Here is a 26601-nt window from a genome sequence, read left to right as displayed (position 1 = left end):
AGCGAAATGACATTTTCTAGCAGCAGAGACTTTTCTAAGTGACCATAAAATCCTTACTATATGTTGAAGTCATTGCCTTAGTAATAGCACGTTAAGTACCGGAAACAGCCCTATATATATGATATGATCTACATTGACGCTATGCAGAATTAATCAGACAAACCTACGTGTGTGTTTTTATTTACGTTTTAGTGCGTACAGTTGTAATGCAGTCCTGCTGCTGTAATGTTAAGATGAAATGAACTTTTAGGCGATCGCAACCACGCAAACCATTAATTCCAAGTTATGCAACTATAGCTTTATTAAACGTTTATCCATACTTGAATAGCTTGAAGTAATTACGAAGAAAAGGTTTTTGAGTCAAATTTTGTGGGCTGGTTGATTAGTTAATCAGAATACAAATGCCAAAATATAATGCAAAGCATTAGACTTTTATCTAACTAAATGCTTTTGTACAAGTTCCAGTGCCACTTTTCAGACGATGCATTTTTTTCGACGATTATGTATCAGAAAACATGGTTTCCACTGGCAGGCGACCACAAAATCATAGTGATTTAAGTGCTGATGAACAACTGACATGCCCCTATGTGCACATTATTTGTATGGTCACGTGGCCATCACACAGTCTCCAGCAGGCGAACACAACAGGTTAACCCAGGCTTCAGCTTTAATCTACGTGTTTGCATGAATTTAAGGTCATTTGTTTACAGTATACTTCGTACAAACGTCATCCATTGTCGTTACTGTTGTTACTGGTGAAGTCTAATTGCAGGTCATTTGTTTATAGTATACTTGGTGCAAATGTCATCATTAGTCGTTATTGGTGTTACTGGTGAAGTCTGATTGTAAAAACTTATTATGAGACGTCATGTTCTGAGAGCACAGTGTGTTTTTGTGATCATACTGTTTGTGATTATACTTTTTGTGTCGGAAAGGAACTTCCATTATTCGAACTGTGACATTCGTCGACACAATTCTCTAACCTTCTCGGATAGTCAGAAAATAAACGACTCAGTACAGTCTGAAAATGTTTCCAAATGCAACAAGCTGCCCGTCGAAGATTCAAAGTCACCAGCTGGCGAATACTATCCGCAGTACAGATATGGAATGGCAAAAATCAATCCGTACATGTTGATTGCCATACCAAGTGTACTGCGAAAGGGTGAATCCTACCTCAACAAGACCCTGCGCTACATGGTTGATCCACTGACGGAAACTCAGAAACAGAACACTGTATTTGTCATATATCTCGCCGATGACAAGCTCAGCATATTTGAAAATCAAACAAAGCATTTATATGCTGAGTTTCGAGAGGAATTTGACCGCGGAATAATTGAAGTAAGTTTCAAAGAAATTTTGCATGGACTTTGTGTGATTGTTAACCCTGGTCTCCTGTAAACTATTTTATCTAAGGATGTGACGCTTGTAGCCAAATTATGTTCGTCTTATTTCAAATCAGCTAAAACTTTTTTTCTACAACACCGGAATTTCAACCCAGGATGTCCTTGGCACGAATCCCGATCAGGTTTTCTTCAAAGTATTGGGGTCGGCGCTTGACGTTTGTTGTCAATCGCCCGCCCAAATCAGTTGTACCTTCGCGTGTCAGACCGGGATAACCCAAACAAAGCCGTTTCACGATGTGATTTCTTGCGCCGGGCAGTGAACATCAAAACTTTCATAAACCACCTTGTCTTAAGATATCATTATATCGAAACATTTTTCGTGTTTATTTTTAAATATGGTACAAAATGTTACTGGGTGGTAAATCTACACTACCTTGGTGTAGGTAGTATATCTTGCTTTGGCAGAATTCCATTAGTTGCAGTTTCCTTAGTTAATTCGAGGAGTCCAGTTTTACTACTTTTGGTTGGCCAAATTACGTTTAAAACGTGTTGTGGCCCGAAAGCTCACAAACTTGGATCGCCTTGCCTATGGGAACGTCGTATTACATTTCGTGTGGTAACAAATTGGGAATTCGCATGTTCGGCCATAGTTACACGTTTTTTAACAACCCTTGACGAAAAGACTCGACTAGAGCGATTTTTCTATCGTAAAAGCTGAATACGTTCAGACATCCATCACATACGACAAAACGGAAACAGTCATATTTACATTCAGAACCGCACTGCACACAGAAGTCCATTAACTTGCTGCGTTCGTTGTTTTTTGTCAAAATGTTTGAGCCAAATGCTACAGCTATAGAACCATAGCTATAGCGTATATGTCTGGAATCCATGTGGAGATTTTAGGACCACTGTTTCTTGTTGAAGATATTCCGCTATAATCACCTTGAGTATAGTAAGAAAGAAGGAAAAATTACCAATAAAGTGTTACAAGTGACATATATACAATGACTTGATATTGTAATGTTTAATATTGAAACTAATGTTCAGACAAATTGAGGCATATATGGTCAAATGGCTTCACCGATGATTACACGCTTTGTTGCTTTCACCATGTGCGGGTTAGCTACATTATTACTCGTTTCATAACATTCTATACCTAATGTCGAATGACATCACGATGTCACGCATGCGTAAAACCGAACACGACAGGTTTTGAATGCCGAGATTAAATATATAGTGTGGTTATTTTTGGTTAAGCACTTAATTATTAATACAGTTTGTTTACGAGTAGATTGTATTTGCTTTGTATCCGGATTGATCAATTTAAATATTGATTCATTGCAAAAGGTTATTGGACCTCCTCGAGAACTTTATCCCAATTGGGAATCAAAATTGGTTCCAAACTTTGGTGACAAGATAGAGCAAATTCGGTGGCGATCAAAACAAAACCTGGACATGGCATTCCTGATGTCTTACACCATTCGCTATTTGGATCCAACCTATTTTCTTATGATGGAGGACGACGTTCAAGCTACAAACAATTACATGAATGAAATATTAAAGGTATAATTTAAACAGGTTTCTGTAGAACATCTGCCCCAAACTAAAAATTTGTAGTGTGTTTTGTTAGCAGTTTTACACGGATTTTGTTGTTCAAGTTGATAGCAAAACGTTTTCACAGGTTTCTGCTTTGTTACAACTCTCTTTCAAATTTTTGAATGGTGACAATCTTAGAAAATCTTTTTCAGTTTGCAGAGTCAGAGCCGGCAAAAACGTGGGAGTACTGCTCCTTTACCAAAGTTGGAGGGGCCGGAAAGTTATTCCACCACAAATCTGCAAGAGAGTTTGCTCAATTTGTTGCCATATTTTGGGATTCCAAACCCCTCGACTGGTTATACTGGGATTTTGTGCGAAACAAACGATGCGGTTACAATGAGAGCCAAGATAGTTGCAAAGAAAAAAGCAACAAACTAATCAGAAAGTACCCAGGGGACTTGTTCGTGCATTTGGGCAAGTAAGTGCGGTTTAAAAGAAGACTTTAAAGGTTAACAAAAATTTAACAAAAGGTTGTGTTATACTTCACAAGGTCCTTGGCGTTTTTGTTCTCCTGGAGAATTTAATGTATAGTCGTTAATCTGTGGATCGGCCAGCATAACGAATGTAGGGAAGGCGCAATTTACAACTCTCCGCAACACTATATTAGGGAAACTTGTTTAAGACAAACCACGTGACAATTATTCGTGGCTGGATTAATTTGCCACATGGACCGCGTTAATGATCTACCACATAAAAATAAATTTGCTTTTGTGATAAGGATATCTACCTTTACTAACAGTTGATGAAAGGCTATTTTAATGCCTACATATCGGAAGAACTATAATTATTAAAATTAAAAATCAGATGATAAAAAATAGAAAAAAAAGCGTGACAATGATAATGTATTTATAAATTCATTGGTGTGATAAACCGTATAAGTGTAACTGCAACAAAAGTCGTCAATTTGTTGTAATTTGTTTCAGAGTGTCGTCGAAAACCAGTGTCGATAACAACCACAAGATTGACTCCAAGAAACCGAAGTCACCTGAGTAAACGTCCACGATTTCTAGGGGGTTTCAGGGAACCCAAGGAAAATTCATGGAATCATAATAATCCACAGTGACTTATCGAGTTGGCAGCATCGTTTTTCAAAAGCCCACCGCAAATTCTAGAAAATTTAAAGTTTTTGTTTGCTGTCACGCGATATTGCTTTTAATATTGTTCAGCATATCCGAAATATCACACGGTAGTCTGCTGCTAAAAAACACATTCGGCAATCTTTACTGAATCAAATAGTTTACAGAATCAGAGGAACACCGCGGATCTCGAGACGTCACACTTGCTCGTTTTGAACATGTAATCTACTTCACGGTTCGTCAAACGCACGTAACGAAGACAGCTTTAATGCAATTCACCGACAAAAAATGTGATTTTACTATGAAAAGTAAAGCATTATTCAAAAAAAATTAAAAAACTACCTTCTGTATCGATTATGACGGTGCGAACCATTACCTTATGTAGAGATACTAACAGTTATAGTCATAACCACAGAAAGTCTAGCTTAGCTTTAATGTCTTGTTTAGATAATTTGAAAAAGACCAATGCTTAAAGCTAACACGTACAAATTAAATGCTTCCACAAAATTGTTCCAAGTTTTTTTGACTCATTTTAGGCAAGCTATACTGCATTTTTTCCATATGGCAATGTATTTCATGAATACGCGGACACAGAATTAAGTGCTTGGTAAATACAAGCTTCACAACGCTTTACGCATGGTACTTAATTATACCGTCGTGTGGCCACTAGAGAGCCGCCTGTTTTTAAGGGTAACGGGTATTTCCCTGGCTGCAGTCAGAAACTTTTGTTGCCATAGTGCGTGAATTTAAATGTTTAATCCTTTAGGGGAAATCCGCTTTAAGTTTATGTCTAACTGAACAAACTTGAAACAAACTCATTATGAGACGTCACATCCCACTGGTGCAGTGTGCTTTTGAACGAAATCAATTAACTGAGGCGATATTGACTCATATTGAACAGTTCAACCCTGCGCGCGCCATGAAGAAAACTGTGTAATTTATAACAGACCGCTCTTCAAATAGATATGTGCTTCGTTATCAACCGTACAATATGTTCGTGGCTTCTGAGACAAATACGAAAGTCAGTTTATTGTAGCCTTAGCTTGTTGTCGAATTTCGGTGTCTTGTCACACTTGATTTTGAACCAAAATGATCACAAAATTCTTGAAACAGCGCTAGAAATATGATCATCTACATAGACAATATGCAGAATTCATCAGTCAGACCTACGTGTGTGTTTTTATTTACGTTTTAGTGCGTACAGCTGTAATGCAGTCCTGCTGCTAAGTTGCAATGTTACGATGAAATGAAGAATTAAAACACGGTTCTGTTCCAAAAAAGATTTTGTGGCGATTGTAATCACGCAAACCATTTAAAGTTTTGTCGACGATAATGATTCAGAAAATATGGCTTGCACTGGCAGGCGACCACAAAATCATAGTGATTCAAGTGCTGATGAACAATTGACATCCCCCTATGAGCACATTATTTTTATTGTCACGTTACCATCACACAGTCTCCAGCAGGTAAATACAACAGGTGATTCCCAATGGCTAACAATACGACAACGATCGGGAAATACCCGCGCCTAGCCCGATATCGCAAACCGTCTCTGATACGACGCTGCGACGGCGCATGTACACGGGGTGTTTCTAAAATGCACAATGGCGCTAATGCCCGCTTATGTAGCTAATGTCGCTGATGCCGCTAATGCCCGCTTATGTACCTAATGCCCGCTTATGTAGCTAATGCCGCTAATCGCCGCTAATGCCGCATGGACACTGGTACGACCGTACGCTACGCATGTGCTTCGGTGTGTTTTATTTATAGTTCCAGTAACTTTAAAAGTTTCCGTGCAATCCTACTTCAAAGCATCTTGTTAATAGAGAAATAATTGATAGACCTCCAAAACCACAATGTTGTTGCATTCAAAATTTATTCACCTTTTCAAAAGAAATTTTATTTTCACAAAAATAATTTGTTAGTTTTCGAATGTGGGTCCTTATAAAATTAAGAGATACTACTTCACACAGAAAATACTTTATTTGAAAAACAACCAAATTCCCAGACTATTAAGTGGTTCACTTCATTGCCAACTGCTTGAAAATATAACTTTTTGTTTTTTTTCTCTTCTGTAAACAACAAATATGTCAATTTGATAAAGAACTATAGGTGTTACCAGCAATATGTATAAATATCCCAAAATACAGGTGCTTAAGCATCAAGTACAATGTAAATAATGGGCATTCTTCAAGCAATCACTGTGCCATAAGATGATTTATATTTTTGAGGGTCGTTAGATTTACTTCTATCGTCGTAAGCGGCGCCGCCGAATGCTTCTCCGACGGCGCTCCGACGCGGTGGGCAAACAACTGATCGGACGGTAGTAACCGTCGAATCGAGGCCCTCACGGCGCGCTTACGACGGCAGTGGGCATCAGCCTGAGTTTAAGGTCATTTGTTTATAGTATACTCGGTGCAAACGTCATCCATTGTCGTTATTGGTGTTACTGGTGAAGTCTGATTGTAAAAACTTATTATGAGACGTCATGTTCTGAGAGCACAGTGTGTTTTTGTGATCATACTGTTTGTGATTATACTTTTTGTATCGGAAAGGCCCTCCCATTATTCGAACTGTGACATTCGTCGACACAATTCTCTAACCTTCACGGATGGTCAGAAAATAAACGACTCAGTACAGCCTGAAAATGTTTCCAAATGCAACAAGCTGCCCGTCGAAGATTCAAAGTCACCAGCTGGCGAATATTATCCGCAGTACAGATATGGAATGGCAAAAAACAACCCGTACATGTTGATTGCCATACCAAGTGTAATGAGAAAGGGTGAATCCTACCTCAACAAGACCCTGCGCTACATGGTTGATCCATTGACAGAAACACAGAAACAGAACACTGTATTTGTCATATATCTCGCCGATGACAAGCTCAGCAAATTTGAAAATCAAGCAAAGCATTTATATGCTGAGTTTCGAGAAGAATTTGACCGCGGAATAATTGAAGTAAGTTTTAATGAAACATTGAATGTGTAATTGTTAATCCTGGTCTCCTATGAACCAGGTCTCCTGTGAATATCTAAGGTAGCTAAATTATGTTCGTCACTACTTCTTAATTGTCTGACGCCTTATTCCAAATAATAATTGTCTGACGCCTTATTACAGTTAAAACTTTTTTTGTACAATACCGGAATTTGAAACCAGGATATCATGGGCACGAATCAGGTTTTCTTCAAAGTATATGGGTCGGTGCTTGACTGTTTGTTGTCAATCGCCCGCCCAAATCAGTTGTAACTTCGCGTGTCAGACCGGGGTAATACAAACGCTGCCCCGCGAGCCGCCTGCACGATGTGATTTCTTGCGCCGGGCTGAACATCAAAACTTTCATAAACCACCTTGTTTTAAAATATAATGTTTCGTGTTTATTTTAAAATATGGTACAAAATGTTACTGGGGGGTAAATCTTTGGTATAGTTTGTATAGGTTGCTTTGGCAGAATTCCATTAGTTGCCCCTTCTTTGGTTAATTCGGTGAGTCTAGTTTTACTAACCGTGTTGTAGCCTGAAAGCTCACAAACTTGGACCGCCTTGTCTATGGGAACGTCGTATTACATTTCGTGTGGTAACAAATTGGAAATTCGCATGTTCGGCCATAGTTACACGTTTTTTAACAACCCTGGACGAAAAGACTTGACTAGAGCAATTTTTCTATCGCAAAAGCTGAATACGTTCAGACATCCATCACATACGACAAAACGGGAACAGTCATATTTACATTCAGAACCGCACTGCACACAGAAGTCCATTAACTTGCTGCGTTTGTTCTTTCCTGTCAAAATGTTTGAGCCAAATGCTACAGCTATAGAACTATATCTATAACGTATGCCGAGATTAAATATATAGTGTAGTTATTTTTGGTTAAGCACTTAATTATTAATACAGTTTGTTTACCAATAGATTGTATTAATTTTGCTTTGTATCCGGACTGATCAATTTAAATTTGAATTCATTGCAAAAGGTTATTGGACCTCCGCGGGATCTTTATCCAGATTGGGAATCAAAATTGGTTCCAAACTTTGGTGACAAGATGGAGAAAATTCGGTGGAGATCCAAACAAAATCTGGACATGGCATTTCTGATGTCTTACACCATTCGCTATGTGGATCCAACCTATTTTCTTATGATGGAGGACGACGTTCAAGCTACCAGCAATTACATGGATGAAATATTAAAGGTATAACAGGTTTCTGCAGCACATCTGCCCCAAATAAAAGATTTGTAATGTGTTTTTTTTTGTGAGCTTATATTGGTAATTAAGTAACATTTATCTCTTATACTCTATCTCTTCCCATTATCGCCACCACAGACATGTACTTTTCACATGCAATTGCAACGGCAATCATAGATAAAAACAAATGCCTCAGTACATTTTGTCTTAGTTGTACAGAGGGTCTTAGTTGTTCATGTTGATAGTAAACCATTTTTCACGGGTTTCCGCTTTGTTACAACTCTCTTTCCTATCTTTTCAATAAGAACAAGCCTCTGAAATGGGGGACAAACGCAGACCACCTTTTTCAGTTTGCAGAGTCAGAGCCGGCAAAAGCGTGGGAGTACTGCTCCTTTACCAAAGTTGGAGGGGCCGGAAAGTTATTCCACTACAAATCTACAAGAGAGTTTGCGCACTTTGTTGCCATATTTTGGGATTCCAAACCCCTCGACTGGTTATACTGGGATTTTGTGCGAAACAAACGATGCGGTTACCATGAGAGCCAAGATAGTTGCAAAGAAAAAAGCAACAAACTGATCAGAACGTACCCAGGAGACGTGTTTGCACATTTGGGCAAGTAAGTGCGGTTTGAAAAAACACGTGTGGCATGTGTGGTTTAGTGTATTTTCCATATCTGTGTTTACTCAAATGAGAATGTATTCATAAAATGACCAATGGTAGAAACATGTGTGATTGTCAAGACACGACTGAAATAAATTGTAATCGCTTATACTTTGTTTCAGGGTGTCGTCGAAAAACAATAACGGTGTCTAGACGGGAATCAATCTGGGAAATTTGAAGCGGTTATGGTAAACAATTTTTGCATGGAAAGCAAAGCATTATGTGCACTGTTGCGCATTTCATTTGTTTCTGGTTTCCTGGACGTTCGTACACAATAATTCGCCCGTTAAGCCAGTTTTGCGAAAAGGTTTCGTCACAAAATGGCATTGACACCAGTGTGCTTTAACATCTCAAAAGCTGCATTACCAAAACTTGTTTACCAAGTAAAATCAATTAAACAATTTACTCTGGTAGTTGAATTGTTTTTTATAAAGAAGATTTTCCATGTATTTTGCTTTTTGTAGACAACAAAAAGGCTGCCTGTTTCTTTTTAATAGTTTTGTTCCGTTTGATCTTGTAGTAATGCTCAGCAATCTTTTTCTTGCAACTTTAACTTTAGAAACCGCGTAGATTGTTTCCGCTGTACTGGTAACTGTGAAAACATGTTTGGCCTATAAAGTCCCAACACTGGAAAGTTTAACGCTTTAATATTACATTGAATGAGTAGGCAAGGTCAAGAATAATTTTTGTAGTAAAACTGAGATTGTCCGGTAGCAAATACATTCAAGGGCTATTTCAAGCATTGGGAATGATATTGCATGTAACAGGTCTGTGTGCATTCCCACCGCTACTTCATTGAAAAAAAAACAATTTCGAACTTTTATCGAGTAAAACCCAAATATCCCTTACATACCTGAAAACCAGCAGCTCCCGTCTCCCGACTAGATTGTTTGCGAAGTAGTCTTATAATATTTGCGGCATGTACTGTGCCACTAGACAGTGTACCTCAGATAAAATGTTTGCCAAGTTTACGACTTCCCCTGTTTGCATTGAGGTGTAGGCGAGTGGAAAATTACCCTTCCACGTGGTGATAATCGAAGCCTTAAGCGTTTTATGACGAAAAATCTTGACATCTCCTAGCAAAAACTGATAAGAACTCGCCTTAAAGAAAAAAAAAAGTTGCCATTTTGAATATCGGTTATTAAAGAAGTCCATGGAATAGAAAAAAGTTACAACATTACTTTAGTTAATATTAAATCCCTCAAGAAAAGTACATAAAGATTGAAGACAATAAGCGAAAACTACACGCCAACAGTTAGCGCCTCGCAGCAACCAAACAGTTTTTTTTCTTCTGGCGTCAAACAACCTAAGTTTGGTGTTGCTGTGAGGCGACGTAGGGGAAAAATTCTCTTCGGCATTTTTCTAATCGGCCCCCGTCTTTGGTATGACCGGTTCTGTTAAACTTCGCCCAAAAAACTTCACGTGATGGGAGTTTGTGGAATTATTTGTTTTTGCTTCATATCAAATGTAGAATTAGAATGTTCGCTCCATATCAGAAGGCTTTAACATGTTCGCTACTAGCTGTAAAGATGAATGGACAAAGAAACTGATTTGCTTTCCTCATGAGGATGGGCCAACGCGGCATGTTCGCTTTGCTGCCTCGCTTTGGTTAGTCAGTAATAAATAATGCTCATCTCGGTCTCGGTGAGGTACAGCTAAAGCGCTTTTATAAATAACAGCAAGCGGCATTCCGCAAAAAATGCTTTAATAATACACATATTCTGCAGGATCCAACTTACACTGCCCGATTTAATTAAAATTATCCGGATACGTTTATAACCAAAAGCAAAACAAACGTTTTTGTTAAGCACCACGTAGTAACAGCTGGGTTGCGTACACTGGTGGCACAGAGTAAAACAAATGGTGCCAAATAAACAATAGAAACAGGAAACCACACTACTAATCATCATACAATTGTGATCGTTAGATCGTAAGCAATCGAACATATCATGCAGCACGCGACCAGGCATTAGGATTAATAAGCAAAGTGGAGCCAACAATGTGAATTGTAAAAGCTGCATACAGATGGCCACTGTATCGACCTATAAGGTCTCATCAGTGCACCTAGGTGTGACTATCAGACGACATTGCAGACCGAACGGTCAAGCAAAGACTCCCAATTTGTTGTGACTAGATTATACAATCACTAGCCAAAGGATTGATAAAGAGCCAACAGATGTAAAATATTACCAGTACAAGGGAAAAATGTCATTCAGTCAACAGGGAATCAGCCTATTTGCGAGGTGGTACCGAAACAAGCACAGAAACCGACGATGCCGTTTTGGCGAAAATAATATTTCTGTGAAATTTTAAATATAAGATATCGCACTGACGATGATCGTCAACCACTCTTTGTGAGTTAGTTTGGATATGAACAAGTCAAGTTCAAATTGGCATACCTAATGTAATAAGGAAGGGTGAATCTTGCCTCAAAAAGTCCCTGCGCTACATGGTTGATATCCAAAATCCTGCGCCACATGGCCACCGACGTACAGGCAACAATTACCATAATAATCTTACTGCAACTATAGTCCGGTTTTGCCAGCAAATAAGTGGTACAGATTTAACATCAAGCAATATCTAAGAAGTTAAAAGCTATAAAATGACTTGTTGCTGACTCAAACAGGCCATAAGGCACATGTGAATGTAATATAGTTACCAGCTGGCAGAAATAACTGGACATGCACAGGTTTTCAAATAAAGTTAACACAATTTCTTGAGTATATTTGTTTTTTTTTTGTTATTTCTCTTGTAAGGTTTGGTGGTGCAAACGTTGCCATGAGACGTTATGAACTAGTGATAAAGTGTGTTTTTATGATCATGGTGCTGTGTTTTCTTGTAATGGAAAGGCCCCTCATTCCTTCGAAAGGTGGCGTTTATCGACAATATTCACAAGTGTTTTCGGCTCAAAAAACAAACGAATCTTTAGTCAATGAAAAAGTTTCGAACAATGAAGAGCCACCAGAAGAACATTCGAATTTACAAGACCTTTATTATCCTCAATACCGATATGGAATGGCAAAAACGCACCCCTACTTGTTAATTGCCATACCAAGTGTACTGCGAAAGGGTGAATCTTACCTCATAAACACTTTGCGCTACATGGTTGATCCACTGACAGAATCTCAGAAACAGAACATTGTATTTGTCATATATCTCGTCGATGACAAACTCAGCATATTTGAACATCAAACAAAGCAGTTATATGCTGAATTTCGAGAGGAATTTGACCGCGGAATAATTGAAGTAAGAAAAGTTTCAACACGGTTCAGGGGTCGGTAACTTTTTAAATGCCTAGTTACAAATTATGTCAAAATGTCTATGACTCCACATGAAAGTTTATGACTGAGAAATATCGTACTGAAAGCGCGCAGCAAAATATATTGAGCTTTATTAGTCACCACTGTGTTTTAGTATAGGTACATACATATAATATGCCACATTAATATTTGGTCATTATAGACTTTAGGGCACCACGTGATAATTTAGCCTATAAATACGCTAATATAGTGATAGCCTAAACTTTTTTTATGTTTTGTAACAACTAATAAATTCATGAAGTTGCATTCATTAAAAAGATAATCGGCCCTCCGCGGGAACTACATCCGGATTGGGAATCAAAATTGGTTCCAAACTTTGGTGACAAGATAGAGCGAATTCGGTGGCGATCAAAACAAAACCTGGACATGGCATTCCTGATGTCTTACACCATTCGCTATTTGGATCCAACCTATTTTCTTATGATGGAGGACGACGTTCAAGCTACAAGCAATTACATGAATGAAGTATTAAAGGTATAGCAACAGATTCCAATTATGAATATTACCATACAAACAAGACAAAGACAAATTTTAAGTGCTGTTATAATTTGGAAATAGGCTTTTTTGTTCATCACAAATTGATATGGTTTTTGAACAGACCCAGCCTCTCAAATAGAGGCCGAGCTTACGCCATCTCTTCAGTTTGCAGAGGCAGAGCCGCCAAAAACGTGGGAGTACTGCTCCTTTACTTCAGTGGGAGGGGCTGGAAAGTTATTCCACTACAAATCTACGAGAGAGTTTGCGAAATTTGTCGCTATGTTTTGGGATTCAAAACCTCTCGACTGGCTGCTTTGGGATTTTTTGCGCAACAAGCGTTGCGGGTATATGGATAGTATGGATGAATGCCATACAAAGAGCTTCGCCTTTGTCAGAAAACACCCCAGAGCGTTGTTTACGCATTTGGGCAAGTAAGTGCAAGAAAGTTGAATACACGTGAAAAATATAACAGTTGGTTTTTCTGCTATCCCCCAAGTCTGATACTAAACCGCATTGTTTTTTGGTTAAAACGGAATGAAAACGAACTGTACTCGTGTGCAACGTATCCTTTGTTCAAAGTAATCTTATACAATGCTATTTTGATAACGACTGACTATTAGGAACACAAATCACGGATTTACTCATAATTCTGAGTATAAAGAGACTGGCCCATATTGCTATTAACATTGTCATGTTTAAAAAACGTTTCGGCAAAAACTTATGCCATTATCAGTTTAAATGACGCGGTTGGTGTAGCTCCTTATAATGATGGAGCCGCAACTTTGATTTTAGAGTGTCGTCGAGATCCAGTTTCGGCATCGACGACGAATCGGTCTCTCCATGACGAAGCTCCTGATACAGGCAATTTACGTTGTTGTCAATCACAGGACCTGTTTGTGTGCTTATGAAATGTGAGACAAATCGTTGGCAATAAAATTGATAGTTATAGTTAATGAAAATATGTACTTTGTGGCGTGCTTGCTCTTTATTCGTAGTAAATCGAATAATGTGCACATGGCGTGACACATGACACGTGAGAGAGTCGCAAGAAAAAGGCAGCGCACGCACTGAAATTAACACAACCCGCGACGATACATCCTTTTAACATATTATGTTGCTACAGTTTAATTTTAATCATGACACCCACTAAACCTGGGACAAAATGACGTTTTTCGATGTTGGGGAAAGTTAGTGCTTTAAATATTTTATTTCGTTTTTACGTATATGCTTGATAACAGCAGCGCATCTCACGTTAGTTGATATGATACTTGTTCAGATTTTCAATGACTGACAAAAACTTTGGCCACGCGAGGAAAATTCAATTAAGTAGAATGGTCGTTTTCAACAAATATTGGCATTAAAAGTGCTGGAATTACAACACAGGTTGATATTTTAACACAAACCTGAGGTTAGAAACAGGGTATGTTCGCCTTATACTGTGGCGTGTATCCACTACGTCATATGTCTAATATATAATGTTGTGTTTTTGTGGCATCAACCGTTTTTTATTAACGTCGGATAATAATCACGCTGCAAACACACATCAATCCATTTACGTCGAGCGTGTTATTCGTTCGTATGCACGGAAGTTAATTAAATATCCGGTCTACCTATTTTATGTCACTTCCAGCAACAAGCCGCCTTTTTAAATGAGTCACGGGGTAATCCGATCTCAAATAACTCTGTATACATTTTTTATATAGGCCACATAAGTAACAGTCGGCACGAACATACGAAAGATACAGACGAACGGACAGAGACCTTTCTACGCATGGTTTGTAACGTTTTATTGTTAATCCTCGTGCGACTGTTACTTATGTATTAAACTGATCGATTGACTTTGGGTTAAAGAGTAGCCTTTTTATGAGGAGTCAGATATACGGCAGTGTTATTATTTATGTAGACGTTTTAAATAACGTCCTACAGGCGCATTTTAAAGCAAGTAGCAAGTAGTTGTGACATCTTGAATCCTGTTCGTACTTGTAAGGACATGCAGATATTCACACAAAGCATATTCACATGGAAACAACACATTCCGACTTGGGTAAGCATCTAGCACGTTAGATACTCGTGACGGAGAGCTATGAAATTATGCCAAGCCTCTATTACAAGTCGCACCCTAACCGCCATAAACGGATTGGGAAATATGTTGGTCACTTTCGTTGTTCCGTCACTGTTTCCATTGAATATCTGCAAATCGTAATATTGTTATACATAAAGAATTTTCATCTAAAAAGCACGTTACATTACAAAACAAACAAAAACACTATATTATGACAGTCAAAATTACATGTTACAATTAAAGCGAAATAGGCAAAAATATTACACTGCTATATAATTTTTTCATAGTGTGCAGCAGCCAAGGCTTTTAAAGCATAATAGACATGACAATTAAACGTATTGAACGTCGTTGTATAAACAACAAATCAAGGGCAGGATTCCGCAAATATGAAAGGGGTTGTCTTTCCCCGACTAAACATTATCAGATTCGCTGACTTAGCGAAAGTGTCGTGTTAACAGAAGGTCAGGTCGAGATCGGCTTTCCACAAAACTTTAGGATAAGCGCTAAAGATTAATGTAAGTCTTTGATACTAAATCTGGCCCAAGGGCAAATCTGCTCGCATTATGTGTCAAGAGTTACAACCGCATAATGCACTTGGCGGTTGAATCAAAATCGTAAATGCTCCTTGCTTCCGTCATTTGAGGAAAATAATTGTCACCACTTGCAAACGAAATTGGTTTGGATTTCAAACCTAAGGCCACAGATCAATTCCGACCTTTCAGTTAGCAAGAATAGAATTTTCTCCAAACCACCAGCAACCATCCAACTCTCCTTAGTCGATTTGTGGTAGATCAACGAGCGCGTTAACTTGGGCAACATACCGTCCTTATGTCTATCATTTGCCATCATTTTTAACAAGGATCCTTGTTTTTGAGTCGTATCTCCAACATTGTTAAAAGTGCTCTTTTTATCTTTATCAACATATTTTGTGCAGCATCCCTATGCCGGAAGACATAATCCCTAACAAAGGTCATAGTAGGAAAATAATCTTTTTTTTCCGCGTGTCACAGTTTTAGGTGTCAGGTCGATGGTAACCTTGGCTTATGTATGGAAACTAATGTCTTGGTGTTTTGTATTTTTTACAGTTCACTCTAGTCGCTGGCATGCGAATGAGTTAATGGATTAAAGAACTCTTCGCGAAGGCTCGGTAAAGATGGATTAAAAAAAATTAAAACTTGCAAACAAATAACGCGTGCCGCTTTCTGACAGTTGCAAATACGACCCACTTGCTCTGGGATTTCACACATGCGGTCTACAAAACTATATTCCAAGTTTCAAGCGGTTCAATACATGCTCTGTCACGCGTAATTTGTATGTTTTATCGTTCCAACGCTCAGCACGTGTCTTACTATAGCTTCGTGGTCGTCGTCCACAACGAATCTCCACCTTCTGTCTTTTGGAAGCTGAAACGCGATCCTGTAACGAGTTACCCACTGGTTGTGGTTCGCGTCGTGTCTTCCCTGTGTAATAACTCCCGTGAAACGAGATTTCTTTGGCAAATCCACTTGGATCCATTCGCCCCTGTTATCTGCGTTTGGAAAGCAATTATTCGGTCATATCCGAAAAGGTGGAATCTCAAATAATTAAGTCGTAGCTTTCGTTCGTCGATGGCAAATGTTTTCTTGATAGATCGGTGTTATTTTGTGCAAAGGAAAACTTATTGGCCAGAAATTAGCAGACTAAAAATGATCCTGCTGACAGGAATTTATCAAACATTTGTCTGGCCGTCCGGCAAAATATCTTCCCAAAACTAAAATAGACTTACTCCTGCCTGCTACCCAGGCACCAAAGTTAATGCCAGGAACACGAGGTTCATCGAGTCTTCCGAATTTATGGTGATAAAGCGAGCTTCTTTCCTCATCCAAATGGGACGACGAGCTGATGGCACCGTCAGGGATATAATGAGTTTTTAAACCAAGCTTGCAGAGCGAATCTTGTTGAAAAAAAGATAACCAAAATGATGCAAAAAGCATGTACTCGGGTAGTTACAATAAGAGTTGGTTTTTATTTCCTCACGAGTATGGTGGACATTGTCTGCTTGCAATATGACCAATGCACAATGACACTAATATTTGGATTTTATTAGAATCAAGAACGCATTTGACGCATTGAGGTTGCAAAGACAAATAACCGATCGGAAGGAAATAATCAAGTTTTTATTTGTTTTCGTTTTATTTAAAAATATATGTGTAGCCCACTTACCTCTGTTCGCCGCAAGTGACATAGGACTGAAGAATCTTGCCCTTGCTTGCAATAAAAAAATACTTAATTAATGAAGCAAACGTTTCCCACAAATCAAACCCACCTTCAAGTCGTGCCAGTCTTGAGCAAAGAGTGTGCATGGACCGACCTCCACAAACTTCCTCCTGTGCTCCTGTGATAATAAGGACGAAAACTTCGTCATCAAGTTTACATTTCAAAGTAGTTAAAACGTTTATTTTACGCTTTATATTCCGTTGACAACTTACCGCAGATTGCCACAACAATTACCACCACTACGATACCTGCTGCGCTGAGCGGCATTTCAGATACAACTACACTGAATATAAAAACAAAACATGAAGACTTATTATAGGCGCTTCACCATTTCATTTGCTTCCGTGCAAAATTGTGGTTGTTATAGTTCGTCTCGACAAGGATAAATTTTTACATTAAAAAAAAAATAAAATTAAAACGCTATTGCGGGTAAGGATTCGTTTCGATTCGATAGCGCTTGTTTAAACAATCACTATTCTTAGTTCTATGAGGTTGGGGGATTGCTGTTATAAACTTGTTGTGACATTGGATGCTAACGCCAGGCAATACCAAATACCATAGATTACAATCTACCGTTTGACACAAAAACGCTCCTGTTTATATCAGTTAAACAAATATCGAATGGTATCAACACAGCAACTGCCCTTAAGCATACCTGGTTTGGTACTTATAGCATGTCATGTACATTTTTTAAAAACGTCTGCCTTCTTTGCACGTGAAGCGGGTGGAGCGCGGTTCGAGATGTTGTCAACGCGTGGCCCATCCGTAAAGGGCCCTTGAAAGAAAAAAATGTCCCTAACATTGGTGTCCTCTTTTTAAACATCTTCAAAATTGCGTACATATGCCAGACAAACGCGTAAGCGAACTGGTGTGACACAACAATCTATTTCGTTTCCTAGCCTGAGCTTATATATTTAGAGTAGATTATTTGCTACTTTGAGAACTCAAACTTACAGTTATAAGACTACAATTATCGACATCGGACTTTACGCCCAGCACACAGATAACTTGTTTATTTGTAAAATTATGTTTCCGATCCTGAAATAGATGCATCAGGAACATTGCTGGATAAATAACGATTTATACAAAGGAGGGACAGAAGCATTGAAGAAATATCAGCATTTAAAAAACATGATTCATTCAAGAAATCATCAAGTACAGATATAAAAAATAAGTTTTTGAAGCTTTGTACATAAGACCAAGTACATGCATAGTGTGGGTACATAGCCCAAGAACAAACTGAATAAAGGTCAATCAAAACAGTGATCATAACAAGGTCATTTTCAATTGCATTGGGAAATTCTCTTCAAAACAATACACAGTACGATTTGTAATCTTTAGTTTTTCATTCTAAATTTTTGTTGCAGATTTGCAGAAGTACATTAAAGCATTCTTTCAGCATGTATTATATTTTAACTGCAGTTACAAGATTCATGGCTATATCACTTTCAAAACACACTTTCCAAACATTTTCGGTTGGATCATACAATTCTGCTGATCGGACAGGCATCTTTTCTGCTTGCCTGTAACGAAAAAAATAAAAAATTATATCACACCCATAAAACAGGCCATAGTTTAAGTAAGTATGTTTGATTATCTTGTTCCAGTCCCAGCGTCTTTGCAAACTTACGTTCCGCCCAAAACCAAGATTTTGCCTTCCACGACACAAGAAAAACAACCACACCGTGCATGCAACATTGGGGCAACATTTTCCCATTTGTTTACATCAGGTATATATCTCTCAACTGACCCAAGAAAAGCTTTATTAATGCCACCTGCATAATCAAATTACCATTTTTTGAAAAAAAACTGATGTGATGTTAAAATATTTTATAGATGCGCAATAAAAATAATCTTATTAAACTATGCATATGCTATATTTTTTGCACTTTGGGATTAAACTACCATTACAGGAGAATGTAATTCAGTGTTGATGAATATAGGTTTTTAAATTAAATGTGGATATCATTTTCAACCATGTGGTGCTAACTTAATGTATTTGCCTACTAGCACTACCTATTACATAAATCATTCCATCACACTCGACGCATGCAAAACTACTTCTGGCTTCATTTAAGGGGGCAATGTTGCACCACTTGTCATTGTGTTCATCATAGCATTCACATGAGGAAAGGTGCTTGCCATCAAATCCACCAATACTGTAAAGTAGGCCTGCAACAGGTAATTGTGGCATGTTGGCAACATAAATTTTATTTGCATTTGTACTGTTTTACTTTGCTACCTTGACAAACAACACTTTCATGAGAGTATCTCTGGTGAAGCATATTTTTAATCCAGAACCATCGTTTAGATGCAATGTTATACACCTCACAGCTTGAAAGAACTCCTTCCATGTTCCAGCCACCAGTTACAAAAATTTGATCTATGTGTGTAACCAATACCATTCGTTATACATTGAATAATCAATACCATAAATGAAGTGCGTTATAACACAGCTAACTCAGAGCTTACATACAACAAATTTAATCCAAAATTTGCACTAATCTTGCAACTTTAATAATTTGAAAACATGGTTAGATGTGTAATTATTAAATCATTTGGTTTGCAGTACTTCCACTTTGAAAGCAACCAGAGGAGCACCATGTACGATCCGCCTGCATTTCAGCAGTTGCATTCCAACCATTCATACTGCTTAAGTCAAATTCCTCACAACGTTTGCCAGCACCACCAATCACATGAACTATTTTTCCCACTTTTACAGATGTTGCATATTTTCGCTCAGTGTGTAGACGCTGAATAAGGGACATCATTTTTTATCAAAAAAAAGTAACATTGGAATATATCAATACCGGTAAATTCTTCAACTTTTGACTTTTCACATTGAACAAACTACATTCTGCTGTTCCATCATTATTACTAATCAGCAGTAGCTCCTCTAAAAAATTGCAAATAAACTTATACATTGCTTACAACTCGAAAAGAAAAGAATACCAGGGCAATTTAGGTTGACTAGGGCTTCTACAAGCATGTTGGAACAAACTAAATTGTTCTTAACCAAACCCTGTAACAACAAAAATTAACATAATATAATTTAGAGAGAAGCTAATAATATAAGCTGCAGTTAGAGCTACTCTTTGGCCAAAGTTACTTGTTAGGAATATATTGTTTAATGTTGTATGTATAGGGTTTATTAACAAGTAAATATTGTATAACCTCTTTGGACAATTCTGAAAGTGACCGATGGTTCATATCACGGAGATTTAGGATTGAAAACAGTTTCACAAACCACTTTTCACGCTGGGTAGGATTGTATTTTACCCAATAAACAATTCCATGAAATGCACATTCTTCAAACTTCTGAAATAAATTTAAATGCTGTAAAAATGTAGTTTTCAATAAGTTAAAAGGCAGACATACTGTGGACTTTAACTGAATAATCGTCGAAAAGTCTTCAACATCCATTTGTGTGACATCATTAAGCCTCATGAATTGATCAAAGTTTTTTTCTATCACTCTGCTTGATTTTTTCAAAACATTGTCAAGCCCATAACGTTGAGCATATGCCCTAATCTTTAGGCAGTTTTGGACAGTAGCAGTGGCCTTTAGAAGAAATGTGCTACAGCGATTTTTCAAAGCTAAAACAAAAAAATCGTAAATCAAAATCTAAAAATTGTCTTTTATTTCTACAATTAATGTTTGTAATTAGTAAAGCAATCAGATCAAAAACCTAATATTTGAGTATATTCAGCATCATCGAGCACATCCATAACATTTTCATCAGTAATAGCAATTTTTCCAGTGTAGATGAAGTCAATAAGGTTTGCCAGCCGTTGTGACGGAGTGTTATGCATTTCCACACCTTCAGAATATCTTTCTTTCATCTTCAAAATAAAGCAACAGTCCACTTGAGTTTAGAAAATGAAAAAAATCGCAGAGAAAAACACCTCCACGGTGAACATGTTTTTGAAAAAGTCAGAAGAAACCATCAAAATGTTTTTGTGAACCCAAAACAACTCTTTTCCGGACTTCAAAATTAAATCGCATGTTAATTTGTCTCCAAGTCGATCCCTGTAATAACAACATATTACTTTTGTTCTGTTCTAGCCACTTGTCGAGTTGCAGAACAAGACCAGACAATAATATTGGGTTATTTTGGGATAATTGGTTTGGAATAGAGGTAATTTTAGCGTGTACATGTTCTCTATTTTCCACTTTGTTGCATGTTTAGCTTATCGTGCATAAACAATTGAATGAACACTATTTGTATATTGCCATAAACAATTTTCCATAGCCACACTAAGTGACTATCTGCAGGCAGCTCCCAAAAAAAACATTTGCAAAGGGTACAATTTTCACACATAATGTTTTCCAACGAATGTTGATTCCACAGACTACAGCCTGTCGATATTTTTTGTAAATGTAATTTATATATTATTTTTTTGTGTTAAAAAGGATATAATTTTTTTTCTCAATCCATTAACTACCACAAATATTTAACTTACTTATTAAGAAGTTGTACAAGATCTGCCTGGTGTGCCTTTGTTTCTTCATCAACCAAATCCATACAGGCTTCATCCATTGTCACACATGTGGTCCAGAAACTCCTGGCTAGCTATTGACTATATCATGTCATATGTTCGTTTACAAAAATAATGCTTGTAACACCTTTATTAAATCACATATCAGTAATTTCATTGTCGTAGTAAGTTGCATGGGAGTGAATTAATGCAACTTCCGGGCAGATTTAGTACGATTTTTGGTATTCTAAGTCAGCTAGTGATTTGGTGCTGGGTGTTGCTAAAAAAATTAGTTGCTAAGTCATGCATAATTTTGATAGCAAAAACAAAACCACCTCGGTTTGTAAAACTAAGTTCCCTCAAACACAAAAACTAAACTTCTCTACTAGGGAAATACCCGATATGAAAATTTTCCTCGCGCACGTATGAGAGTCAAAGGTTAAAAGTTGATGAAACCACGAACCCTGAGCATCTATTAAACAATTTTTTATATAGTTTATGATTCAAAATCCATGTTCAAAAACTATTAGGTAAAAATATAGCCCCGTTTTTCTTAATCAGTTGAAATATTTTGTTTCAAGCAACAATATTCGTTGAAACTATCACTTTCAAAACATTTCAAACCGAACTAAACAAATTCACAGCCGTTATTCCCGTTTCAAAATAACAATAAATACACAATAAAAAGATTTATTTCAGTGATTCTCAAACTGTGCGTCGCGAATCCATGGTGCGTCGTTTTGAGTTGAATAATGATAATTCTTAAAACTGAAATTCAATTGTTTTCGGAAAAAAATGGAGGCAAGTAACAACTCAAGTCAGCCTTCTGCGACTGAAAATTATAAATATGGGAAGTGTCACTATAGTGCCGTGAATCTTTCCAATTGCGTCGCACGCGAAAGGTTTGAGAGCAACTGGTCTATACAAACAAAAATAGGAAAGAAAAAAAGGCGAGATTAATATTCAACATTCAGTGTGGAAGAATTGCACTATGTATTGGAAAATGAACAGTTGCCACTTATGAGCAAAAAATTGTCGGAAAAATGAAAAAAAGAATCACTTTGCCTGTAAGGTTTCATGACAATCATTTACTTTTAATGCTGTTTGGTTCAATTGGACTTGTAACAAGCGGTTGCAGCTGTCTAGTAGACCTGTTTTAAACGGATCTAGTACAAGTACATGTGCGTAAAATGGGACCACGTTTTCTACGTCATCGTGGTAGGGGATTCGCGACACCATGCGGAAACCGTTCGCTGTGTGGAAGTTTGCGGCTCGCTCGCTGTGACTGACAGCGGCAAGTAGTGGTGCGGTGTGACTGCCTGTAGGATGAACGGCGAAAGGTTTTCTTTGTGCAATCGCGATTCCAGTTGGCAAACTGCGATGGTTTAACAACGAAAATCCATGTAATAATTTGGCGCCGAACCGACCCATGAAATCATCTTGGTCTTGTGTTAGAGCATCAAGTGAATTTGAGCTCACTTTGCGGGAGATCACGGTGCGAATTCCCGCTGCTGCTTGTTTGTTGCGCCAGTGCTGGGACATGATGTTAATGGCTCCTTTGTACACGGCGGTGCCGCATCCTTTAGATGCGTATTTGGGGCAAATGGCGCAAAACAATCCGTTCCACATGGAAATGCGCGTCCGAGCCAGCTTTCTGGTCACGTGTTTGTTCTCCCACGACTCGTATCTGCGAAAAGAAAGTAAGGTCGCTGTTTTGCAAAAAAGGAAAATAGCAAGTGCTTAGCAATGTTTATTTTCCTCAAGACGAATCGTCTCATGAATTCACTGTGCAATGGCAAGCCGAGGTCAGAGGTAAAATCACGTTTACAAATCGGAATCCAGTTTGCCGACAATGGGCAATGACATAAAATAACAAGTCACACACGTTTAGGCCAACAGAGCTTTTTTATGTTTAAGCTAATGGTTTAATCTCTACCTTTTCACACGTTCCAGTCCGTCTGGTGATATTTTGGCCAATCCGTGCTTCTCGTAAGCTTCCCAGTAAGGTTCGTCATTCCCAATCGCCCACCCGCATCCGTCGCTAGATGGCGGTACAAACAACACACCGCCGATTATTTTATCCGCGCCATCTTCGTGAACTTTCACGCCCAGCAAGATGCCTTCTCCGCTTCCCACTGTTACGTCATAATTTGCGTCGAGGTACGCGCGAAGAAACGCGTCTCTCTTGGAAGGGTCGGGGACCATGTATTTGTAGAGTGGGTAGCGGCGAAAGGAATTGACAAAGCATTCTCGAATTGCGGGCCACTCGGCATTGGATTGAGTCAAATCGATCTGAACTTTGCTGGTAAACAAAACAAAAGTTATGTAAATTCGATTTGTTACAACCAATTGTAGTTTTAATTTAATCAACTGAGTAACTTCAGGTTTGTTGATCTTAGAGTTGCCGTTGCAACAAATGGTTGCTTGGACAATAAAGGAGTTTGACAATTGCATTTTGTACGTAGTTGTGGAGCAATTACATGAAGAAATTATAAACTCACCATTCCATATTCTCTTCTGCCACAAAATCCTTGAAAATGGAAAGCGTTTTCACGATCTCTTTCGAAACCAAATATTTGTGCAAAAATTTAATCTTTTATAGCTACTTTCCTGGCAAAAAATATAAATAAAAATTTAAATCCTTAATGGTGACCATAAGCTGTGACATATATGCGTTAGTTGCCGCGTAATACGACTTGCCCACTTGGTATCTGATATACAGTGCCTTTATATCTTGTACATACTTACATGTGTTGTTGACGCATCAACCGTAATTAAGACGTAATAGAGTCACTGGCTAAAGCATTCAACGTTCATTCATTCGATGTTTGAGTGGCCTATGTGTGGAGGTGTTAGACTTGGCACTAAAAGTTGACTCCGCGACAATTAGAAAGTCTATCAACACAAGTCGTAACAGTATCGGAACGGTTCTTTTTTCAGTGTATAGTACTCCGTTTTGTAAATTTGGCTAACAGTCTTTTACGTTTCATATTCCACAAGCTTCTAAGACTGGATCGAAACTTCAATAAGATATCTAAATCACCACCTGCAATGCAGTGTTCACTTTTCGGCCGCATACGCCAATAAATTACATGGTTTCAAACTACCAACAGTAACAGCAGTATAGAAACGCCTCGTTTGCTAACACCGCGTCATTACGAATACGAGGTACTAAAGCTTTGAGCTTCTGCCACAGCGGGGGCCTGTGACCCATTGTTTTAAACGAGCAGTATTGTTCCTTCTCGCGAGAAAAAGGGACAGAAGGGAGAGGTTGTTTTACGGCAGCATCCAACTCGCAGTCTTGCTTTGCGGCCTGTTTGGGGAAAAATGCGGTTACTTTGACGGGAAACAACTTTGAACAACGGCGTCTTTCTGCCAATGGCCACTTTCCGCAGGCGGTGTGTCCACATTATCATGACCTATTGAGTTTCGGAACATGAGATTTTTTTGCGGGAAATGTGGAGACGCGGCAGGCGTCTTGCCGGAAAAGTGCTCTTGTGGTGTTGTGCGGTGAATAAATATTATTAGCGTTTGGCAAAGACGCGCATTTTGTTTCGTGCAGATAAACAGTTCTGTATTTTACATCAAAGAACTTCCATTTACGATGACAATAAAAATCCGCTTACATTGGAAACACTTCCTGGTCAACAATTATTAACATACTGTTTAATGCGTCCTTTGCTTTCATAATGATTTTTACTGCGTGATCCAACAAGCAACGCAACAAAAACTCATTCCGTTTTCAAAACAATGTCGCCATAACTTAAAAAAAAAATTCTTGGCTAAGTATGAAATAACAAAAATACCGAAATCGACATTTTTTGCTGCATCATTGATTCCCTACTATCGTTGTTATCTGAGTTCGAGCTGCAGGTTGCCAAAGCACCAAACAAAACCTATTTCTTTACCGGACGCACGGCCCATGACCTACAACATTTAACACCTATTGGTCAATCGCGGATTAAAACAATAGAGCTGTGCGCTGGACCCGTGATTGACCAAACATAGAGTCTCAGCGACAGACCGAGTAAATGCGCCTCGCATCCGCCGCCTCGCGCCTCTTGCTTCAAGTTGACGTGGGAAAGACAAATACACCACCAGTTATAAGATAGACGAAAAAAGCCGTGACGTATGCCGTAACTTTAACGGTTTATACAAATTTCGAATCTTAGCACATTGCTTTACCATATTTTTATGAGAAAAAACTTAATAAAAAGTGAAGTTAAAAAGGACCTGTTCGCACTTAATCTTGCGCTTTAATGACAAAAACTACCTAAATACCTGCGTTATAACACCAAAACGCTTTGCCCAAATAACATAATCGCGGGTGTAACAGACCAGGTCACATTAGCATACTCGTAAAAAAACTACACTGGTTCATTCATCACATGCAAATATAAAGTAGCAAAATACGTACAACCCTCACGTCCAGCATACATTAATTTAATTCAAGGTTGTAGCCACGCCTTCCGCTGCCTCCACATCCACTATAATCAGGATCGCTCGAGTTGTAATCAGTCTAACCGCAACAGAAACCATTGCTATATCTGAAGAACATCTGCGCTGGCGCGACTCGCCGACAAAAGCTATAAACACGCAAATTACATTTCTACTAACTTCACGCATTTCGCGAACAATGAGATTATCCACCTTAAAAGCTTTTGAAACCCCACCTTGAATCGCTTTCTGCCGTCACAAAACAATAAAAACCATCTCGCCGTGAAACGCGATTAGTGTTCTTCAATTGACTCTTACGCCCTCACGAGCCGTGGCATGAAACACCTGCCTGGGGTCAGAAACGTCGATTACAACCGGACACATGGGAGAATCAATCGCTGTCCTCCACAAAAACCGATGTCTTTGTTCGTGCGAATTACTTCACGCAATTTGTTGCCTTCTGGTGTTTTACAACAACCCTTGCACTGTTATATATAATTATCAGCGCCACTTCCAGGCACATGTCCTATTATTTGGCTTCGCTTATTTACATGCAACTTATAGTATATACGACAGTGAAGCACAAAGCAACGTTAACGTCATTCATACAGGAAGGTGTGGAACTTGGGTTGACGTGTTTGCTTGCGTCACCCCAACTGACGCAACCGTGTCACTTGTGTAATACGTGGGCGTGTTAGTTACATGGGGTTCTTC

General features: G+C 38.4%; 6 protein-coding genes across 9 annotated transcripts; 3 read left to right on the top strand and 3 right to left on the bottom strand.

Annotated features, from left to right (window-relative positions):
* The first annotated feature begins 858 nt into the window (after positions 1–858).
* On the top strand, positions 859–3935 carry LOC145899569 (alpha-1,3-mannosyl-glycoprotein 4-beta-N-acetylglucosaminyltransferase A-like). The gene is made up of 4 exons (XM_082988453.1): positions 859–1338; positions 2694–2909; positions 3095–3360; positions 3866–3935. Exons 1-4 carry the CDS (start codon positions 859–861, stop codon positions 3933–3935), a joined length of 1032 nt encoding a protein of 343 aa, XP_082844579.1.
* Positions 3936–6496: 2561 nt separating this feature from the next.
* On the top strand, positions 6497–9010 carry LOC145899494 (alpha-1,3-mannosyl-glycoprotein 4-beta-N-acetylglucosaminyltransferase A-like). Its single transcript, XM_082988338.1, has 4 exons — positions 6497–6976; positions 7988–8203; positions 8548–8813; positions 8980–9010. The coding sequence occupies exons 1-4, from the start codon at positions 6497–6499 to the stop codon at positions 9008–9010; spliced, it is 993 nt and encodes a 330-aa protein (XP_082844464.1).
* Positions 9011–11677: 2667 nt separating this feature from the next.
* Positions 11678–13498, top strand: LOC145899407 (alpha-1,3-mannosyl-glycoprotein 4-beta-N-acetylglucosaminyltransferase A-like). Its single transcript, XM_082988210.1, has 4 exons — positions 11678–12103; positions 12436–12651; positions 12820–13085; positions 13447–13498. The coding sequence occupies exons 1-4, from the start codon at positions 11678–11680 to the stop codon at positions 13496–13498; spliced, it is 960 nt and encodes a 319-aa protein (XP_082844336.1).
* Positions 13499–14532: 1034 nt separating this feature from the next.
* LOC145894405 (lactadherin-like) lies at positions 14533–17252 on the bottom strand. The gene is made up of 6 exons (XM_082982988.1): positions 17185–17252; positions 17022–17090; positions 16919–16963; positions 16482–16649; positions 16066–16244; positions 14533–14844 (listed from the first exon to the last, which is right to left on the bottom strand). Exons 1-6 carry the CDS (start codon positions 17237–17239, stop codon positions 14707–14709), a joined length of 654 nt encoding a protein of 217 aa, XP_082839114.1. The 5' UTR covers positions 17240–17252; the 3' UTR covers positions 14533–14706.
* Positions 17253–17975: 723 nt separating this feature from the next.
* LOC145894372 (kelch-like protein 12) lies at positions 17976–21595 on the bottom strand. 4 transcript variants are annotated; one of them, XM_082982939.1, is made up of 12 exons: positions 21436–21595; positions 20878–21001; positions 20661–20814; positions 20351–20568; positions 20147–20290; positions 19925–19994; positions 19783–19868; positions 19545–19725; positions 19215–19355; positions 18989–19144; positions 18603–18747; positions 17976–18495 (listed from the first exon to the last, which is right to left on the bottom strand). In XM_082982939.1, exons 1-12 carry the CDS (start codon positions 21510–21512, stop codon positions 18378–18380), a joined length of 1614 nt encoding a protein of 537 aa, XP_082839065.1. In that variant the 5' UTR covers positions 21513–21595; the 3' UTR covers positions 17976–18377. The 4 variants fall into 4 exon arrangements, with proteins under 4 accessions (XP_082839065.1, XP_082839074.1, XP_082839082.1 ...); XM_082982948.1 differs by having other exon boundaries at positions 19551–19725; XM_082982956.1 differs by having other exon boundaries at positions 19581–19725.
* A 577-nt stretch (positions 21596–22172) lies between these two features.
* On the bottom strand, positions 22173–24065 carry LOC145894397 (uncharacterized). The gene is made up of 3 exons (XM_082982976.1): positions 23952–24065; positions 23387–23752; positions 22173–23137 (listed from the first exon to the last, which is right to left on the bottom strand). Exons 1-3 carry the CDS (start codon positions 23957–23959, stop codon positions 22507–22509), a joined length of 1005 nt encoding a protein of 334 aa, XP_082839102.1. The 5' UTR covers positions 23960–24065; the 3' UTR covers positions 22173–22506.
* Between the last annotated feature and the right edge of the window lie 2536 nt (positions 24066–26601).

Source organism: Ascidia mentula, chromosome 1 (genome assembly GCF_947561715.1).
Source record: "Ascidia mentula chromosome 1, kaAscMent1.1, whole genome shotgun sequence".
Taxonomy (NCBI): domain Eukaryota; kingdom Metazoa; phylum Chordata; class Ascidiacea; order Phlebobranchia; family Ascidiidae; genus Ascidia; species Ascidia mentula.
This window is presented reverse-complemented; position numbering and strand designations above follow the sequence as displayed.

Coding starts and splice junctions, on each gene's coding strand:
- LOC145899569 (XM_082988453.1), top strand. CDS start 859: ATGAGACGTCATGTTCTGAGAGCACAGTGTGTTTTTGTGATCATACTG. Junction 1,339..2,693: donor TTGACCGCGGAATAATTGAA/GTAAGTTTCAAA, acceptor TCATTGCAAAAG/GTTATTGGACCTCCTCGAGA. Junction 3,361..3,865: donor TTGTTCGTGCATTTGGGCAA/GTAAGTGCGGTT, acceptor AATTTGTTTCAG/AGTGTCGTCGAAAACCAGTG.
- LOC145899494 (XM_082988338.1), top strand. CDS start 6,497: ATGAGACGTCATGTTCTGAGAGCACAGTGTGTTTTTGTGATCATACTG. Junction 6,977..7,987: donor TTGACCGCGGAATAATTGAA/GTAAGTTTTAAT, acceptor TCATTGCAAAAG/GTTATTGGACCTCCGCGGGA. Junction 8,204..8,547: donor ACATGGATGAAATATTAAAG/GTATAACAGGTT, acceptor CACCTTTTTCAG/TTTGCAGAGTCAGAGCCGGC.
- LOC145899407 (XM_082988210.1), top strand. CDS start 11,678: ATGGTGCTGTGTTTTCTTGTAATGGAAAGGCCCCTCATTCCTTCGAAA. Junction 12,104..12,435: donor TTGACCGCGGAATAATTGAA/GTAAGAAAAGTT, acceptor TTCATTAAAAAG/ATAATCGGCCCTCCGCGGGA. Junction 12,652..12,819: donor ACATGAATGAAGTATTAAAG/GTATAGCAACAG, acceptor CCATCTCTTCAG/TTTGCAGAGGCAGAGCCGCC.
- LOC145894405 (XM_082982988.1), bottom strand. CDS start 17,239: ATGCCGCTCAGCGCAGCAGGTATCGTAGTGGTGGTAATTGTTGTGGCA. Junction 16,964..17,021: donor AAGACTGGCACGACTTGAAG/GTGGGTTTGATT, acceptor TTTTATTGCAAG/CAAGGGCAAGATTCTTCAGT. Junction 16,650..16,918: donor GTCACTTGCGGCGAACAGAG/GTAAGTGGGCTA, acceptor TTTTTCAACAAG/ATTCGCTCTGCAAGCTTGGT.
- LOC145894372 (XM_082982939.1), bottom strand. CDS start 21,512: ATGGATGAAGCCTGTATGGATTTGGTTGATGAAGAAACAAAGGCACAC. Junction 21,002..21,435: donor CTTGTACAACTTCTTAATAA/GTAAGTTAAATA, acceptor TTGTTATTACAG/GGATCGACTTGGAGACAAAT. Junction 19,869..19,924: donor AGTCAACCTAAATTGCCCTG/GTATTCTTTTCT, acceptor GCAATTTTTTAG/AGGAGCTACTGCTGATTAGT.
- LOC145894397 (XM_082982976.1), bottom strand. Junction 23,138..23,386: donor GGACTGGAACGTGTGAAAAG/GTAGAGATTAAA, acceptor TTCTTTTCGCAG/ATACGAGTCGTGGGAGAACA.